This window comes from Myotis davidii, unplaced genomic scaffold, assembly GCF_000327345.1.
Source record: "Myotis davidii unplaced genomic scaffold, ASM32734v1 scaffold83, whole genome shotgun sequence".
Lineage (NCBI taxonomy): Eukaryota > Metazoa > Chordata > Mammalia > Chiroptera > Vespertilionidae > Myotis > Myotis davidii.
This window is the reverse complement of record NW_006294121.1, coordinates 2,325,133-2,345,397: the sequence shown is the minus strand read 5'-3', so window position 1 is coordinate 2,345,397 and position 20,265 is coordinate 2,325,133. Positions and strand designations below refer to the sequence as shown.

Genomic DNA, 20,265 nt, shown 5'->3' with positions numbered 1-20,265 from the left:
AATTTGACCAGGAGGTGGGGCCAACCGGCCAACCACCCACGGCCCCTCCCCATGGCTGGCCCTCCCCACTCCAATTGGGGGTGGGGCTGGCCAGCCAACCTCCTATGTCCTGGGGCCGATTGGGCTGGGCTGTCCGGACCCCACCTATGCATGAATTCCTGCACTGGGCCTCTAGTCTTTATTTTTTTAAAAAATATATTTTATTGATTTTTTACAGAGAGGAAGGGAGAGGGATAGAGAGTTAGAAACATGGATGAGAGAGGAACATCGATTCAGCTGCCTCCTGCACACCCCCCCACAGGGGATGTGCCCGCAACCAAGGTACATGCCCTTGACTGGAATCGAACCTGGGACCCTTGAGTTCGCAGGCCAATGCTCTATCCACTGAGCCAAACCAGTTAGGGCCCTCTAGTCTTTTAAGAATTTCTTTGAAAGAGTTTATGAGGAAGACTCAGACTTGTGTTTTTGGTTTTATCACCTTTAGGAAAAAAGGAGTGTTGGAAACATTCTCCGGAACCGAAACCAACAAGATCTGGCCTGATGTATATGCCTTCCTACAAACAAAAGTGCCACAAATAAACCAGAAATCATCAGTTACTCCTTGAGGAAAAGCCGGTGTAACTAGTAAGATGAGCAGAAGCTCCTCCTTATCTGTGCATTCAGAAGCTCCTTGTCCTAAGACTTGCACTTGTATGAATTCTTAAAAAATTATATTAGTTCATTTCTGCTGATTTTATTCTGGAAATTAAGATGTGCCAAATACTAAGATTTGTCTTTTGACATCATCTAGTATGTTTTATCCAGTTATCTACTATGGGTGTGCAATTCAAAAACATCAGAGATGTCTAACAGAACTTCTGAAAAGTCGTTTAGGGCATAATTAAAAGAGCAATCGGTTGCACTCTAATGTTTGTTCAGAAGATTAAGTGGTTAATAAAGTTTCCTTATTTTTCTGGAAAAGTAAAGAAAAAAATTCCATGTCATTTGGTAAAAGTCTCATCAGAAGCTTTTGCTTAGAGTGATGCCAAAAAAGCCATACCTAGCTCCGCGGGAAACAGTGTTGTGGTACAGTGTGTCTATAAAATTCCAGAAAAAAAGCAACTGGATTTACAGACTAGATGCAGGATGCAAATTCACTGTTGCCTCTACACAAAGAAATTTATTAGCTAGCCATATATGATGTATTTATTTTGTTGTTAAATGTACTTTCAAGTTACTCAGAATTTTCAATTTGGTATAAAAATGTATCAGTTAGCATATAGGTAAGTATTTATATTAGAAATTGACATAAGTCCTGTAAAAAGACTGGAGTTGACTTTTCAAAGGAAAATATAAAGACCTATGTTTTCAGACGTTACTTTGGTTGACAGATGTGCTTTTGGATCTACTTGCCAGTTTCTCTTTTTAATCAAAATGTCTGATCTGCCTTGATGAGTAACATTCAAGTAGAAAAAAAAATGAATTAAAAACACACACCCATGGCACTAGGTAAAGTAAGCATGCCTGTCACTGGGAAACAGATCACGTTTGCCTGGGGAACATTCCCTTGACAAAAACAGCAATCATAATTAACTGGTATGGCAATGAAAGGGAAGCCAGGACGAGGAAACTAATTGAGTTTGCTGAAGGAGTTTATTCCTAGCATTCACTGCTGTCCTATCTTAAGGGTAAAGAACTTTGCCGATGAGTGTAACCTAAGCAGCTGTTTTAAAAAATAAAAATGATTTGATTCCTTACTGGGGCAACAAGGATGCCTGCTGTACTGTGGTGTGGTAGGAGGAGTGGAGCAATACGAGAGGGGGAGAAACTCGACTATCTTCAGTGGCATATTTACTCTTTCTTGGTGCCAAATCAAATGAAACAAGTCCTTGTACAAGCTGTTATTAACAGAAAATGTGTTTTGTTTTATTCTAGGCACTTAAAATTCAGATGCCAATAAGTGGTTCTTATGTATTTTGTGGGGAGAAAAAACTTTTCCTTTCTTTTGATTTTTTAAAACTCAATTTGATCTTTCAAAATAGACCAAGCCTTTTAAAAAGGATTACAGTAAACAATCTGTTCTTTGTAAAACTTTCTATAATGTCTTATTTGTTACTATTATGTGCTTTCTAAAAATATTGTAAACTACTGAACTATGAATTATCACCAGGTTATCAGGCATACGTTAGTATTAGGCACAGAACCAGTCCCATTTTAGAAATGTGGGTACCACTCTGTCTTTGGTAGTTCACAGGGCCCACTCCTTCCCACCTTCCGTTCTCATGCCGATGACTCACTGGCTTCTGAATTAGTGAGTGGTTTCTAATAACTGTCTTAAAGCAATACACAGGCTGCTCTCATTTCATGTTATACTTTGCCTCATGCTATAAAGTATTGCAGTCATACTGGCCTTCTTGACACCCTTAGGAGATTTGGAATAAAAAACAGGCAGAAGAACATGGTTATGAAATAAAGGACTCTTCTTCTGTCACCATTCCCTCCCCCTTCCCAAAACACCAAACCCGAAGTTTTGCACATATAGCCATTGCTTTATTTTATATAAAACACCTGCATTATTGTTTCTTTATTAAAGCAAACAAAAAGAACTTGTTTTATGCTGAGTTAATATCATAGGCCAGCAATCTCCAACAGGTGGTCCTGGACCACTGGTGGTCCGAAAGGTTGGCGACCCCTGTCATAGACAATTTTGATGAAGATGATCATGGCTGAGGAGCGCATGCATAAAAAAAAATTATGCTGTAATGACATTATGATTTATGTGCCATATGGAAATATTTGGAGCTGAATGCCCATGGCTAGAGGCTACAATGTCTTAAAGGATAATGAGAACAGTACTTAACCCCATTACCCTATTTTTTGGAGTACCATAGCTATTTTGGTGCAAAATATATAAGCAAAGTGTGTTGTGGGAAATGGACATTGGCAATTAATACCATCAGAAAATTTATTCCTCAATTCCATTTGAAATAGGTTAAATACTGGCTTAAATTCCTAAACCCCAGCCCATAGCTACCCCCCCCCACACACACACAGCTAATCATAACGGCATTCCAGCAAAGTATTTTGAACTCATTGTGGCAAAATCTACCTATGTTAAAAACAAGTCATGCTAATTACAGACCTCAGATTAAACTTTTGTAATACTTGCAACTACTAGCAAGAATAAATTTGTATTTTTGAAACATTTTTTTATTGATTTCAGAGAGGGAGAGGGAGAGATAGAAACATCAATGATGAGAGAGAATCACCCATTGGCTGCCTCCTGCACACCCCCTTCTGGGAATCAAACCCATAACCTGGGCATGTACCCTGACCGGGAATTGAACTGTGACCTCCTGCTTCATAGGCTGACGCTCAACCACTGAACCACACCAGCTGGGCTAAATGTGTATTTTAAAACAAGTTTATAAGTTGTGTCTTCTCATTGACAAAAGAAAATATTCCCAGACACTAGTAAACTGCAGAAACAGCTTTCTTGTCTTCACAATCCAAGATTGTGATTTTAGAAGTTACAGTTTAAAAATATTTAAATCCATTCAAAATAAAGTCTAGCTGTGCTTAAAGCTTTTGGGAAAAGCTGATGTATTCTGTAGTGTTCATGACCTACTCAATCTGCCTTTTTTTTAAAGAAAGCTCACTAGCCCAGCATTGACCTATGAACCAAGAGGTAACGCACGGTTCAATTCCCAGTTAGGGCACATACCTGAGTTGCAGACTCCATCCCCAGTAGGGGGTGTGCAGGAGGCAGCAGATCAATGATTCTCTCATTGTTGACGTTTCTATGTCTCCTTCTCCCTTCTTCTCTGAAATTAATAAAAATATATTTATATGTATAAAAAAAGCCCACTAAAGGTCAGCTGTTTTTCTATATGTATACTAGAGGCCTGGTGCACGAAATTTGTGTGTGTGTGGGGAGGGTGTGTATGTCCCTCAGCCCAGCCTGCACCCTCTCCAATCTGGGATTCCTCTCACAATCCAGGACTGCTGACTCCCAACCACTCGCCTGCCTGCCTGCCTGATTGCCCCTAACCACACCTGCTTGCCAGCCTGATCACCCCCTAACCACTCCCCTGCAGGCCTGATTGCCCCTCATGCCCTCCCCTGCAGGCCTGGTCCCCCCCAACTGCCCTCCCCTGCAGGCCTGGTCTCTCCAACTGCCCTCCCCTGTAGGCCTGGTCCCTCCCAACTGCCCTCCCCTGCCGGCCATCTGTGTCTACATGGGGGCGGCCATCTTGTGTTGGAGTGATGGTCAATTTGCATATTACCACTTTATTAGATAGGATATAGCATCGAGTAAAGTTAATCTGTCGTGCCACGCTGCACTTTGGAAGGATTTTATCAAAGTGTAAATCAATCTGGTGATGTGTCATATTTCACCAATGGACTCTAAATAAATGTTTGAAGAGTAAATAGCATGAAGAACCATGCTGTTTAAAAAAACAAGAGAAAGATCTAGGAACCTTTATTTTCTTATTTAGAAAAGATCTAACTTCAAGTCTAATTACTTAAGACTTATGAGAATGGTTGTAGCAATTTTAATCAACTTTTATTCACCTTTGTATCCTCCCATTAGCTTATGTAGCAAGCAAGCAAGCAAATACTTCTGACCTGTGAAACAGTACATACATGTACATTATAGATGGGAAATGGATGCATAGAACTGTTGGAACTTAATAAAACATGTATGATATAGAGGCAAAATTGAAATTAAAAAGCCCCTTCCCCTACCAAAAAAGAAAAAGCCTAGCCGAAACCCAGCCAAGTACATTTCTGTTCCACATCAATTTAAGAACTGAGATACATGACTGACTTTGAGAACAGTAAATAGACATCTTTTTTTTTTCTGAAAAAACTTCAGGATCACTTGGTCTAAACCTACAATCAACTTTTCATTCTGTAAGAAAATCTACTTACTAGATTCATGTTCTTTGGGCAGCATGTTAATTCACTTTTAAAAGAGCAATAGGAATGCTAATCTGAAAGATTTTCCTTAAGGTATAGATCATAAGCTCATTAGGCAAAACTTGAAAGAACCCACTAATGATATAATTGGATACTAATAGTATAATTGGATGAAAATGTTACCCATCTGTCTCTCCTAGAGAATAATTTTAAATCAGTATTATCTCCACTACTGTTGTGGCAAAACTTACCTATGTTAAATGAGTTAACAGAGAATAAATGGAGTGATAGTTATTTTTTTTTGAAATCTTTTATTAGAATATTAATTTTATCAAATGAAACAAGAATCCTTGATGGATATGTTTTTTTTAAATATCTCTTTATTGATTTCAGAGCAGGAGGGAGGAGAGAAAGATATAAATATCAACAATGAATCATTGATTGGCTGCCTTCAGCACACCCCCAACTGGGGATCGAGCCCACAACCCCGACATGTACCCTTGACCAGAATTGAACCTGAGACTCTACACTCTATCTGCTGAGCCAAATTGGCAAGGGCCTTGATGGATGTTTTGATGTCAAAGATGTTTCACTCATCTTTGTACTTTCCATGGTTTGTGTCAAGAGAAAACTGTCCAACCTGAAATACGCATTATCCCTTTGTCTACTATACTCTTACTATTTCTTAAGAAACAGAAAAGCCAACATTTTCTCTTAATAGTAGTTCTTAGTACTAAAGAAAAAAGAAAAGGATGTCAATTTACTGTTCAATATGTAAAGATTATAGTTTTTAAGTGCAAATCATGCCATCAGTCAGCGGCTCCTAAAATAAATTCAATCACACCTTCACACTCAAAACATAGAACACACTACCCTTTGAAAGTAAAAAATATAGCTTTAAAAAGCTCTTCAATAATACCTGTTTTAGAAAAAACAACAACCTTCAAGCATTGTTTACTCAGTTCTTTGATAATATCTCTCCTTGCAGTCTAGTCATTACCTCGAATGTAAAAAAGGCAAAATGAAATTTAAAACAATTTGGATGCTTATAGGCAAGTGAAGGGGGAAAGTGAAGTTGAGGAACAGAGAGTAATGGTTCAAGTATCATTTCTGTGAAATTGGGATGTTACTCCTGTGTACATTATTCTCTATTTGATAAGAAGGGAAAAATAAGAGGTTGCTCCAGAACAGAAAAATAATACAAAACAAAAAACTTCTGTAACTAGGACATTGGTAAAAAAAATTTTTAAAAAAATGTACAGGCTGATGAATACTACCATATAAATTAATCAAATATTTTATTATAGAGCATATCTTTATATCAAAAGCACAAAAGAGTTTTATTTGGAAAACCGGTAGGATTGTGATGTTACATAAGTATGATTCAATAATTCCAGTCCATTTCTATGGGTACTAAGTGCCTTATCACCCCAGTTAGTAAAAACAAGGTGCAAATGAGGCCATGGTTACAGGTCTGATCATCATATGGGTCCCTTAGCAATATTTGGTTTTACAAGTTGAGACATGTATACCTAATCTCAGTCATCTTCCAAATGTCTGCTACTAGTCTCAATGGGATTGAACCAAAGACTATACCCAATACAAATCAAAGCTCATGTTCCTATAAGTCAGAAGATTAATCCTCACATAATGATAGCATAATTAGCACTATCATCTAATTCTAAATAAAATGAATCACCAAACATCCTCTCATATTTGAAGTGAATTACTTGGAAGTAGTAAAACTCAGCAGCATTCTATGGTAACTGAGCTAGAGAGAGAAATGACAAATGCAGTAAAAGCTATCATTATCCACAAGGAATACCAAATTTGTAGAAGTAAATAGTTGGCAACTCGAGGCAGTTAGCTCTACAAGATTTCTCTTGCCTTTTAAAAAAGTCCTTAGCTACATCAGAGTGAAGTGAACAATAAACCTAATTTTAAAAATCAGATTTTTCTTCCTGTTTGTTCTTACAGGCCATTAATATTCTTTTAAAACTTGCTCCCTGAGAGGTCCCAGACTATGTCAAGTAAAGAAATTAAGAGTGAGCTTGACGTTGGTTTTATTAAAAAACAAAACAAAAACCCCCCTCTATATTAGCTTTTTCACTTTTTAAATCACTATATCCCTTACTATTAAAAAAAGTCAACAGGGTAAAATCAACTTCTAAGGAATACAGTTTTGAGAATACTTAAGGGGTTAATTTATTATCTATATAAATTTGGTATTAGGGTCAAGAATCTAACTGATGCCCAAAGTACAAACATATGATTATTATAAGGGAAAGACTTGTTTTAATTTGTATCACCAAGCTTATTTAGTAAAGTAGATTATCAACTACTGATTTATTGCTTTTAATATGATAAAACACCAGATGTGACAGCTAAATTAGCAGTAGGATGCAAGGACATTTTTATCTTTAATCATTTTTGTAGAGTAGGGCATGTATACATCCATGTAAAAAGAGACTTGTAGCAGATGCCTCCTAGAATCAACCAGTTCTTGTAAACATTGCATTTGTGCAGATTTTTATACTTTGATTCCAAAATTAAGAACAAGAAGATTAAAGGCAAATTTAGTAGCAAAAAAACAAAGTCCAGTTTGACTTCTTGCAACATATGGTACCACTCCTCTCTTCAGAAAAAAGAACCAAAACAAAAAAATCTAGCAGCGCATAAAAAATTTTTTACAAAACATTTCAGTACTCTTTTCCCCTCCCATCAAAAAACCGAACAAAAATAAAGTGCAGCACCCATAAAAGTGTCAAGAAAATAGCCAAGTTCTTCCTTTCTTGTAACAAAATAGTACTTGGCCTCAGCAGTCTTAACCAAATTATACAGTGTCCATCATTTTGGATTCATCATCTTCTTTATGTACCACTGAGTTTAAACTGCAGAGAGCTGTATTGATAGAATACTGAAGATAATCTGGATTCTGAAAAGAAAAGTATAGAGAAGAAACAATAGATAACTAGTTTATGCCAGTATCTGCACATACACACTCAGCTACACATTCTGTTTTTCTCTGCAGTGTAGGAGAGTGGGCAAGAAAGACTTTGAAGTCAACCCAAGATAAAGAGAAAGAAAGAAATAGACTATTACCACTTAATCCAGAGACGTGAAAGACAAAAAGATGTATATGAAAAATACAACTGTAAAAAATACTTTTTTTTCTTTTAATAAAACTGTATAATTTTATTTAATTCTACAAGGCTACATCTTCCTTGTAATTATATGTAGCTATTGATAATTTAAAATATAAATGGCTTTAAACCAGAAATGTATTTTGAAGATTATCATCTAATTAGAATAGTAAAAATGCAACACTTGAATAAGGAAAAATGCATATACTGAGTAAAAATTATAGCTATCTTAAGAGTTTATTTTGGTTTCTCAAAGGTTAAAACAAACTGAAGTGTGAAATCTTAACTCTTTTGAGAGGTACTCAGACTCATATTTTAAAAATTGTGTAAAAGAACAGTTTAATTTAGGTTTTAGTTATTTTTTAGACATAAGAACAACTCATAAGTGTTCTATTTGTCCATTTCTAAAACTAGAAACAGAAAACCTTATTCAATGAATGCAAAAATAAAACCACTGAGTGTTAAAGCACAATGAATAGTGACATAAGCCCTTAAGACCTAGTTTAGATAATTCTTCCCCAAGAATTCTATTTTCTCTACTCAATTGTTCTGAATATCTGCCAGCAACTTAAAAGTTTTACTACCTATCACCTAGTTTCATTGATTTAATTTAATAAACACCAGTGACGAAAATAGTCCAAATAGGGGATAGATGTCTCAAACCTCCCTATCCCATAGGGAGGCAGGTTTTCAAAAGATCCTCTAAGTAAAAATACAATACTTGGCCCTAGCTGGTTTGGCTCAGAGGATAGAGCATCAGCCTACGGACTGAAGGGTCCCGGGTTCGATTCTGGTCAAGGGCATGTACCTTGGTTGCAGGCACATCCTCAGTAGGGAGTGTGCAGGAGGCAGCTGATCAATGGTTCCCTCTCGTCGATGTTTCTAACTCTCTATCCCTCTCCCCTCCTCTCTGTAAAAAATCAATAAAATATATTTTTTTAAAAAAGGGCACATGCCAGGGTTGCGGGCTCAATCCCCAGTAAGGGGCATGCAGGAGGCAGCCTATCAATGATTCTCTCATCTTTGATGTTTCCAAATCTCTCTCCTTCTCCCTTGCTCTTTGAAATCAATAAAAAATACATGTTAAAAAATACAATACTTTGTGATTTTTTTACTTTAAAAGTAAAAAAGCTAGCCATAAATTGGATTATTCCCAATCAGGTCTTTATGAAGGAAGTGGCACTAATAACTGACTGAGGTGTGTAATACTAAACATTGAACCCCAGTCCTGCCTCTATCACTTAATGCAAACCTCAGAGAGAAAATAATTTATCACAACTTAATAGAATTAAAAGCTAGCATATAGGATAAGCCTAATAGTAACTATTACATATTTCTTTATCAACAGGCCTTGTTTTAGTTTTCTCAAAAAAAAAAATTTGGCTTATTTCTCAAGATTGTTATCAATCTAAAAAATGAAATTAGCCCTGGCCGGTTTGGCTCAGTGGATAGAGTGTCAGCCTGTGGCAGAAGGGTCCCAGGTCCGATTCTGGTCAAGGGCGCATGCCTGGGTTGCGGGCTAGGTCCCTGGTGGGGAGCATGCACGAGGCAGCCGATCAATGACTCTCGTCATTGATGTTTCTAACTCTCTCTCCCTCTCCCTTCCTCTCTGAAAGCAGTTGTCCTTGAGAGTTGGCTAAGAAGTTTCTCCAGAACTCATCTAACCCATCTTCCTAAGAACTGTGTACACCTAACCATAATCTATACTTAAATTCCACTGATTACCCCATATTCTCATCTAGTAACGTTCTCATCATATTTCTTGTCCCAATGACCAGTTCTTCCCATTTCTTGCCCTATTTCTTGTATATGATTCAACAACAATTATGGTATGGATGAATGAGCAGTGAAGTAGGATAGAAATCCAGGATTAGAATATTAGCTCTATCATTTATTGTATTGACTTCAGGCAAATTACTTAATTCTCCAGTTTATTTATCCATAATATGAATGAAGAAGAATCATAGGGCTTTTGAGATCATTAAGTGATACAACATATAATAGCATTTTGCAACCTATAAACTGATGTAATAAAAATGGGGTGTTGTTATGGTAAGCTTTTCTTCCAAATCTTCTCTCGGCCGACAACTTAGCCCCACAGGTTGCCTCTCATCATATTTCCTTCACCAGTTGACAGTCCTGTGCATCTAGCTGAAATCTTACCCAGCCCTTCTCTCCCTCAGGAGGAGTAAACTGGGATGCTCTTCTCCCAGCATGATGAATTAAATCTAAATAACCCTGGTAATGTCAGCAATTCAAAACTGTCAAAATTGTATAGGCCCAGGTCCTCAGTCAAAATTACTGCCAAGGGATACCTAGCAGCAGATCTTAGTTGCTATTTGATACATAGAACAAGAACTTACTTCTCTCAAACTAGAAGTAACTTTTGGATAATATCTCATGATATTTTAACATGTATCTTTCCCTCTTATGTTAGAATCAATGATATCCTTCAAAAATTTTTTTTCTTTACATTCATTATGTGACTTCTTAATTTTAAGTTTCTACATTGAACTTGACAGTGACTTAGTCATGAAATTACCTTAGAAAGACTATTTCCCTGTGGGCTCAAGGAAATGAAGAGAAAATCATCACTATATTTAAACAGCAATAAGAGATAATTCATGGGACAAATCAAGGGGGAATATTACTTGTTTAACTATGGGTAACATAACTAATTATTTAAAAGTCAGATTTTGATTATTTCCATCCTTCAGAATAACATTTTTGGCTGACCTAAATGTGACCAATTGCTTTCCTAAATTGTCCCTTTGTTTTACAATACATGTGACAACTGAAATGGTAAAATTATAGAGACATAAGGTCAAGATATTGAAAATCTCAATTCCTGCTTTATGAAATTTAAAAATAAACACAGGGCTCTCCTCACATTGTCTTCTGAATGAGAATTTCCTTTTCACTGTGTAGGCAACAGACTAAACTTTAAGCTAAAGTTGGTCTTAAAATCTTGGGACCTGGAAATGAGAGATTACTGGCCTCAATTAAAATCCTACTAAAGTCAAAATGAGCATCAACTTTCTAATGATAATTTAAAATCACAATCCTAGGCACATAGGGAGTCTAACCTCCTCTTCTTTTTGACATGAATGTTAGTGACATGGTTGATATAACAGCCAACTTCAAAGAAGCTCAAACAGGTGGCCTATATTATCAGAAAGAACAGCTTAGCATAAGCTATGTTATTGTGGATTAAAAATGTTACACCTGGTAGGCAAAATCAACAATTAGCAATACTAAATAAACTCATGCAACACCTTGGTTGCCAACTGGATGTATGCTTTGAACCTAATTCACTTCAATAAATTCTTAAACAGTATAGATCTACTAAGAAAAAAATGTTTCTCAGAGCTATCTTGAGAAGTTTATGATTGAAATGATCAATAGCTAACACTTGCCCTTAAGTTGTGCTTAGGTACAACTCATCTCTTCTATTTAAAAGAGTAGAATTTGGTGTCTCTCTAAATACCAAAGAAATGGAAGAGATTTAGTGCCAAAACATGGCATGAAATGTAACTCCGTGTTCTCTTCTGAGGTAAGAATATTTAGAATGGTCACACCTAGCCTGGCCTGCATGGCTTAATGGTTGAGTGGCAACTTATGAACCAGGAGGTCACAGATTGATTCCCGATCAGGGCACATGCCTAGGTTGTGGGCTCAATCTCCAGTAGGAGGTGTGCAGGAAGCAGCTCATCAATGATTCTCTCTCATCATTGATGTTTTTATCTCTCTCTTCCTCTCTGAAATAAATAAAAAAACATATTTTAAAAAATGGCCACACTTATATTACATATAAGAAAGAATAGTCTAAAAGAACAAAAATTATGTGAACTATATATTTATAAATAAACATCTGCTTTTCCAACTTACCTGTGGTAAGGATTCTAATAAACCTATAGATCCAACACCAGAATGGAGAACATGATTCTGAACTGTCATAGGTTGAAAACTTGGTGATTGAGAATAAAGTCTGACTCTTGATTTGAAAGCTTCAAGTTCGTTTTTGAATGCTTCAAAATAACCTTCTTCCTCTGCCTAGAAAACACAATACAAAGACTGTTTTTGAAGACTTCTAAACCACACAGTAAATTCTAACAAGCATCTATTAGGTCTGGAATACAGGAAGTAAAGATAAGGTGAATAGTTTAAAAGTAGAAACCACCAAGATCCCTGATAGATTTGTGAAAACTTACCGTTTTATAAAACAGACTAATAAACGATCCCTCTTTAAACATACACAAATATAACAAAAGAAAGTAGGCTTTTTTCTGTTTTTCCCTTGATTTATTTGAATTCTTGACAGGATTCAAAATAGTCCTAATTTATTCTCTCACATTCTTCTCTCTTCTTCCCATTGCCAAGCAACAATCAAGGAATACTCTTAAAAACCTTATAATTCTCCACCAAATAATAAGGGGACACTATTACCTGTTTCTAGTGATTCTCTGATTCTATACTCCTTATCAGTAAAAGTCATGAAAACCAAGTAAGACTCAACACACAATTTCATTATGGAAATATTTTAGTGTTTTAGTTAAGCAAGTACCTTTTTTCTGACATTACAGAAAGAGAAAAGTACAATGTGTTTAATGAGGTATAATATAAGCAAAATTCCCAATACAAAATATCCTGTTGGAAATAGCCTCCATTTATAAATGTTTCCAATGCAGATCAAGAATTACACAGTGCCGATTCTACACTAACAGAACACAGGCTTTAAGTTCAAGTGGTGGAAGAGACTTTGTCAGTCTCATTCCTTAATATCACTGGGCCCATTTGTCTGCAATGCTATCTTTAAAAATACGTTTTTATTTAGAGAGAGAGAGGAAGGGAGACGGATAGAGAGATAGACACATCAATGAGAGAGGAACATCATCAATTGGCTGCCTCTGGCACACACCCCTACTGGGGATTGAGCCCACAACCCGGATATATGCTCTGACCAGGAATAGAACCAGCAACTTCTTCCTAGATCGATGCTCAACCACTGAGCCACACCAGCAGGTTAATGCTATATTTTTTTAAATGTAGTTTACGTTGTGTAACTAGATTAAAACCTGTGGATTAGTTATTAACATCAGTATCTATACAGATAATGCAGAAAATGTTCTATGCTGCCATTCTATCTTTTTACAAATTTAGAATTATTTAAGGATATTATAGCATTTCACTTTGGCCAATATATGGTACTTGTGTGGACATATGGAATGTTAGTCTTTATATCCCCAAAATAATCTTTCTGAAATTGTTATGCAATAAACTATGAAAGGAATCAAGTAACACAATTGCTGGTCTTCCTGCATGCCTAAGACCTAGGGATTTAGATCTAGAGAGATTTGACTGATTTTTATTAAAGTAACCTATAGGTCACTTACTTAATTCTTCTACGCTAATTTCCTCACTTATAAAAGAGAATAAGCCTCATAAAATGTTATGAGGATTTAAGAAGTTAATCCATGAAAGTGCTTATAATAGTACCTGGCACAAAGTAACCACCCATGAAAGTTATTCTTTAATTTAAAAAATTATTATGAACAGTGTTAAGATCTGAAGACTTCAGTGTCTTTCAGTTCAATTCTGTCAAAGTAAATTTCAAAGAATATACATAATGTGGCTATGTTCCATTATCCTATTAAGCACAAGTTCAAACATAGCCATTAATGTAAGATAAAAAAGAAAAAAATTTTTTTTGATGCCTATGTGATAAGTGAAATTTTAGAATAGTCATCAGAAACCTAGCTAAAATACCAACTCAATCATTTACTCATTAAAACTCTACTATTTTGGGAAAATTTCCCATTTAGGTTACACTTTAGAAGAGTTTAGAACATTTAAGGTAGGACTACCACCATCTTAATATATTCTTTTTAATTTAAAATACAATGGCATCTTTAACTTATAAAAGGAAATATGTTCATTAAAAAAAATCGTTTATAATTCCACCACCCACGTATAATCAAAGTTAAACTTTTGGTATATTTCCTTCTAACTTCTAATTATGTATACTAAATGTGCCATGTGTACAAGAGCATGTTAAAATATATGTATAGTTTATTGGGCAAAACCCACTATATACCTAACACAAATTAGGAAATAGATCATTGCTATTTAGTACCTTAAAATCAGTTCCCAAAAGCATTCCCACTCTCTCTCTCTGAGGTTACCATTATTGTGATCTGTCTTCACTACTCCTATACCTCTTTAGTTTTACTGCTTATCTATGTGTACCGTAACAATATATTGTTTAGTTCTGCTTGTTTTTGAACTAGATATATTATAATTCTGTAGCCTGTTTTTACTTTCTTGCTTTTTATTCACACTGATGCTGGCACATTCTACTGTTAACAGACAACTGGGTTGTTCCCAGGCTTTTTGCTGTTATGAACAATTCTGCTATAAACAATTCTGCTAGTGCACATCTATTCAGTTTCTCTAAGGCAACGATTGTCAAACTTTATGGTCTCAGGACTTCACACTCTTGAAAATTATCGAGGAACCTAAAGAGCTCCTGTTTATGTGAGCTAATTCTATTAATATTTACTATGTTAGAAATTAAAAGTGAAGAATTTAAAAAATATTAACTAAAACATAACAATAACAAACTTATTACATGTTAACCTCTATGTTTTTATTTTTTTTTAAACTGCCCTGGCCTGGTTTCTCAGTGGTTAGAGCATCAGCCTGTGGAACCTAAGCGTTGAGGGTTCGATTCCCAGTCAAGGGCATGTACTTCAGTTACCGGTTCCCCGATGGGTCTTTCTCACATCAAAGTCTGTCTCTCTCCTCTTCCTCCCTCCCTTTCTTTCTTTTAAAAAAAAATATTTTTTTTATTGATTTCAGAGAGGAAAGGAGAGGGAGAGAGAGAGAGAAACATCAATGATGAGAATCATTGATCAGCTGCCTCCTGCACGCCTCCTACTGGAGCCCGCAACCCAGGCATGTGCCCTTGACCGGAATCAAACCTGGGACCCTTCAGTCCACAGGCCAAGGCTCTATAGACCACCGAGCCAAACCAGCTAAGGCACCTCCCTCCCTTTTATCTCTCTCTCCTTCCTCACTTCCTCTCTCTAAAAATCAATGAAAAAAATATCTGCGGGTGAGGATTAAAAACAAAACAAAACAATTTCCAAAACAAAAAATCTGTGATAAGTCTGGCTTAATAGAAGATAGTTAGATTCCCACATCTGCTTCTGAATCAATCTCTACTGCACTCATAAGAGTGAAAATGGCAAATAACATCTTAGTATTAATATTATAATGACAGTTTTTACCCTGGGCCTCCTCAAAGCCTATTACTACTAAAAACCCATAAGTGTCCCTGGACTACATGTTGAGAAATCTGTTCTCTAGGATATATACCTAGGAGAATTTCTGGGCAAGAGTATTTGTTCAACTTTACAAGGAAAAGTTCCAAGGTGGTTGTAGCAATTTATATTCTCACAGGCAGTGAATGCAAATTCTTATTGGTCTATTTCTTGTACAATTTGCTAATTTACTAATCTAGTGAGTGTGAAATGATACTTAATCTTTCTAGACATATCTATTTTTCTTTAACATGGCCAACATAAATATGTATCACTTCTTTTGACTTTATAGCAAAGCATTATCTCAGATTAAAAATTCTTCAAAATATAATTTTAGTGGCTGCCTAATATTCTATGTACCAGTTTGTTTTTAGCCATTCCTCTTTGTTGCATTTTTTAGGTTTTTTCCTATTTTTTCATTACAAAAGTCTGACATCCCATTAAACTTTAAGTTCTAAACATGGACTTATCTGTATCTATTTCATTCTACACTGTATCTTTAGCCACTTAAACAGCTATGCTTTTGCATTAATACTCAATATTTACTGAATGAATATTGCAATTTTCCTGAATACATACATGTGTAAAATTAGCATAAAATCAGCAATATAATTTTTCTTTCCACTATAAAATCTACAGAATTTAGCCTGTGGCATCCTGGCTGAATGGCTTCCTTTGATGTATATCGATCAAAGAGGTCTCAGCTAAGGCCTAACATTCCCATTTGTAATACCAAATAGCTACTTACTTTGGCTTTCTGGAAAAATAAACGAAAACACCCTCTTGGATCCACATTACAGTTTTTGGCCATTTCCATAATAAATTGCATTACAACAGCTTGATGTGCTATTTGTTCCATTAGAGCCCCTTTCTGAAAATAAATAGATTAAAATGATAAGAAATACATCTGGAAATATATTTTAAAAGGTTTACAGTATATGGGAACAAGAGAGATGGGGGCACAGGGGAGGCAGACTAGAAAAAGATTTCCAGGTGCCAACTGAAATAACTAAAAAAAAAATTCCCACAGTAATTCAAGTAGATCTGAAAGCAAAAACAAAAAGCGTAATTCTATTTAATGACCCTCTTATTTTAAAGTAATATTAAAAAACAAACAAACAAGTACATCAGAATTCCCCTAAGATTCCCAGAAATTTAAAGTTCACAATACCTGTTCAGCTTCTAAATGAAAACACCATAAAATAAGATATTTAGCAGTTTCTTCACATACAAGATATGGATGGTCAGATAAAAATCTCTGACTATCATCCCATCGACTCAACATACCTGTAAAAAAAGAATTAAACCATGAATATCAAATACTTTCTTCTTATAAGCAATGGTATTTTAAAATGATTATCTTTAAAGACGATTCATATTACCACAGCAATATGTTATATAAAAGGGCAAATGAAGAGGGATAAAATTCTTGTAAAGCAATATGCAGTATATTGGAAATAGCTTCCAAAATTCACAGAAAGGTGTGTTTTTGTTTGTTTGTTTTTTCCCCAGATAATTAGTCAGACTTAAGCTGAGTGACTGATTTAAAGCCAAAACTCCTACATCTGGGGTATGCCCGAAGTCCAGGGCAAAGTGAGATGGCTGGTCATCTAGTAAAAAAAAGATGATTTTAGGAGACTCAACATTATTTAGTCACAGAATATAATTTTTTCTATTGGAAAGATGAAAAAGACAGCAAAACCTCAAGAAACTACACTTAGCAAACAAAGAATTAGTAGGAGGTTCAGAAAAGCTACATTCTAATTAAAAAATGTCTAAGATGATATGGTAAAATGTTGACAGCATGGGAAACTAATCCAGTCAGTTTTATAAAAACAATATACTTTAGCCCGGCTCAGGTGGCTATAGAACCACGAACCAAGAGGTCACCAGTTTGATTTCTGGTCAGAGCTTGATCCCCAGTAGGGGGCGTGCAAGGAGACAACTGATGAATGTTTCTCTCATTAATGTTCATATCCGTCTACCCCTCTCCCTTCCCTTCTCTTTAAAATCAATAAAAACATATTTAAAAAAACAAACAATATACTTTAACTATTTTAATCATGTTAACTATTTAGTCATTCTGTTTGTATACACAGAAAACAAAATCTTTTAAAAATTAGTTAAGCATATTTGCAAATGGCTGCTACTTTGCTTCAAATATCAAACTGAAGTTCTAAGCCAAATACTACTTAAGGTGCCACTTCATCTTTATTCAAATTAATACAAAATTTAGTCAAAAAGTCAGTATACCCAAGTGATCATGGAACCAGTAAAGTGTTAAGTTTTTAACTCTGTCCAGTCAGCTTTATATTTGAATAAATTAAGTATAACATAGTTATATTTAGTGTTTTAGACTCATCCAAGGAAGTCTGGATGTTACTGAATCATCATGAAAATTTTACTAAGCTGTCTTAATAGTTTGGCAGTAAATCTTTCCTCTAGACCAGTGGTTCTCAACCTTCTAATGCCGCGACCTTTTAGTACAGTTCCTCATGTTGTGGTGACCCCCAACCATAAAATTATTTTCATTGCTACTTCATAACTGTAATTTTGCTACTGTTATGAATAATAATGTAAATATCTGATATGCAGGATGTATTTTCATTGTTACACATTGAACATAAAGCATGGTGATTAATCACAAAAACAATATGTAATTATATATGTGTTTTCTGATGGTCTTAAGGCAACACCTGTGAAAGGGTCGTTCGACCCCCAAAGGGGTCACGACCCACAGTTTGAGAACTGCTGCTCTAGACACAAAATGAACTTCCATATATTAAAGTTCCACATTAGAACACAAGGAAGAACAAAACTGAAGACCTATGGCTTACTGAGAAATACACCTTTAGCAACATGGGAATCAATTGCAAATAAGTGATTAATTTGTCTTCATTTAAAAAACACGGGAAAAAGCATTTTAGCATTTTCTTATAGTTTTACAAGTTTTATCGTTATTTACCCAACATTCTGGATACAGTCATTTTAAATTCTGAGAAGCAGAATAACCATAGAAGTTGTTTGAAACTACTTCTCAAACTGTAATTAAAGAACTTAATAACTTTTGAGGATCATATCTAAAGGAGGCATAATCCTTACTGCTTATACCTAAAGTCATAAAATAAATCCTATAAAGCAGTTTTATCTTAGCTCTGTGACATTTCTGAAGAGGCAATATTTTCAACTCTATCTACTACCCATAGAGAGAGCATTGTTCTCCTGTTTACTTCTCCATGGCAGCATAATGACTCACTGAAGCACCAAAATCCTATCCATTTTGGTTTCTTTTGCAGGCAAGATAATATGAAAGGGTTAGTGACACTTGTAGGGGTCATGAAGAAGGGTACCATTAAATGTTTAAACAATAATTTTAATGTTATTTTCTTTTAAAAAAAATTTTTGTTGTTGAAAGTATTACATAGGTCCTTCTTTCTCCCCCATTAACCTCTTCCAGCCCACTCCCATCCCCCTCAAGGCCCTCACCACTCCATTGTCTGTGTTCATAGGTTATGTATACTGTATATGCATAGAAGTTCATTGGTTGATCTCTTTCCACCCATACTCCCAAGACAAAATTAACCCTTGAAGTTGACCACAGCTTTTCTTTATCTGAGGAATACTTGCCATGACTTGATTTAAAAAATGTTTACCCAGCCCGGCCAACGTGGCTCAGTGGTTGAGTGTCAACCTAAGAACCTGGAGGTCACGGTTTGATTCCTGGTCAGGGCACATGCATGAGTTGCTGCTCAATCCCCCGTGAGGGGTGTGCAGGAGGCAGCCAATCAATGATTCTCTCTCATCATTGATTTTTCTATCTCTCCCTCTCCCTTCCTCTCTGAAAAAAATAAAAAATATATATTAAAAAAACAAAACAAAAAGTATATCCAGCCCCAGCTGGTTTGGCTCAGTGAATAGAGTGTCGGCCTGCGTACTGAAGGGTCCTGGGTTTGATTCCAGTCAAGGGTATGTACCTTGGCCGCAGGTTCCCTGGCCCTGGTAGGGGTGTGTGCAAGAGGCAACCAATCGATGTGTCTTTCTCATATTGATGTTTCTCTCTGTCTCTCCCTCTCCCTTCCACTCTCTCTAAAAATCAATGGAAAAATATCCTCGGGTGAGGATTAACAACAAAAAGTACACCCAATTATTACAAAATTGATAAGTTGGTTATAGGTACTCCATATAGACCTTTGTGGGGAGAGTGTGGAATCTTGAACAAATATATCAATAGAATCAATGCCTCAGTGGAACAGAACATACCTGAAAGTGCTAATGTTATTTTGGAATTTATAAACAAATGGAGAGTAACACAATCTAGCATGATAGCTAAGAAAACAGAATCTAAGGCTAACCTGCTTTGGCTCAAATACTGGCCATTTACTATACCTTGGACAAGTTCCTTTATACCTCTATGCCTCCATTTTCTCTTATGTAAAACTAGAGGCCCAGCAGCGATATCACGCAGCCCCGTCCACCTTGCTGCGATTGGAGCCTGTGGGCCAAAAGTGGGGGGGAGGGGGGCGTGAGGTGCTCCATGCACCTCATGGTGACTGGTTGTTTGGATGTTTTGGTTGTGATGCCTCTTGGCCTTTTATTATTATGATAGGGCTAAAAATAGTAACAGGATTTTTGTGTGGATTAATCAATATATATTAGAGCACTTAAAACAGTGTCCGACAGAGTAAACACTGATAATATTCACACAATATGAACAATTCATTCATTTACCAAATAGTAAACTAATCCTTTGATTAAGGATAATCTAGTCATTTAAACTAGCCAACCAACTTATCTGGATACCTGAAAAACCTTACTTTAAGAAATTAAAATAGTTTAAAATAATTTCACCTTTAAATTTTCCTGGTAAACATCTAAATCCCAATCCATCCATCAGCTTT

At 35.8% G+C, this 20,265-nt stretch overlaps 2 protein-coding genes across 7 annotated transcripts in view; one reads left to right on the top strand and one right to left on the bottom strand.

The window, feature by feature from the left end:
* CDC37L1 (cell division cycle 37-like 1) overlaps nt 1-20,265 on the bottom strand; it is a 35,190-nt gene that overhangs the window by 2,394 nt on the left and 12,531 nt on the right. For 2 of the 5 annotated variants that reach the window (XM_006768242.2, XM_015566891.1), the window contains exons 4-7: nt 16,539-16,654; nt 16,116-16,238; nt 11,934-12,098; nt 6,184-7,837 (exon numbers count right to left, since the gene is read on the bottom strand). In XM_006768242.2, the coding sequence (XP_006768305.1) occupies nt 7,736-7,837; nt 11,934-12,098; nt 16,116-16,238; nt 16,539-16,654 (506 nt within the window). In that variant the 3' untranslated portion in view covers nt 6,184-7,735. Of the gene's footprint in view, nt 1-2,561; nt 2,706-6,183; nt 7,838-9,635; nt 11,021-11,933; nt 12,099-16,115; nt 16,239-16,538; nt 16,655-20,265 lie in introns of those variants that run through there. The other 3 variants (XM_015566890.1, XM_006768243.2, XM_006768244.2) reach the window with 3 other exon arrangements.
* AK3 (adenylate kinase 3) overlaps nt 1-20,265 on the top strand; it is a 35,163-nt gene that overhangs the window by 13,506 nt on the left and 1,392 nt on the right. The window contains exons 5-6 of one of the 2 annotated variants that reach the window (XM_015566892.1): nt 485-624; nt 7,934-7,979. In XM_015566892.1, coding sequence (XP_015422378.1) covers nt 485-605 — 121 coding nt within the window. In that variant the 3' untranslated portion in view covers nt 606-624; nt 7,934-7,979. Of the gene's footprint in view, nt 1-484; nt 625-7,933; nt 7,980-20,265 lie in introns of those variants that run through there. The other variant, XM_006768240.2, reaches the window with a different exon arrangement.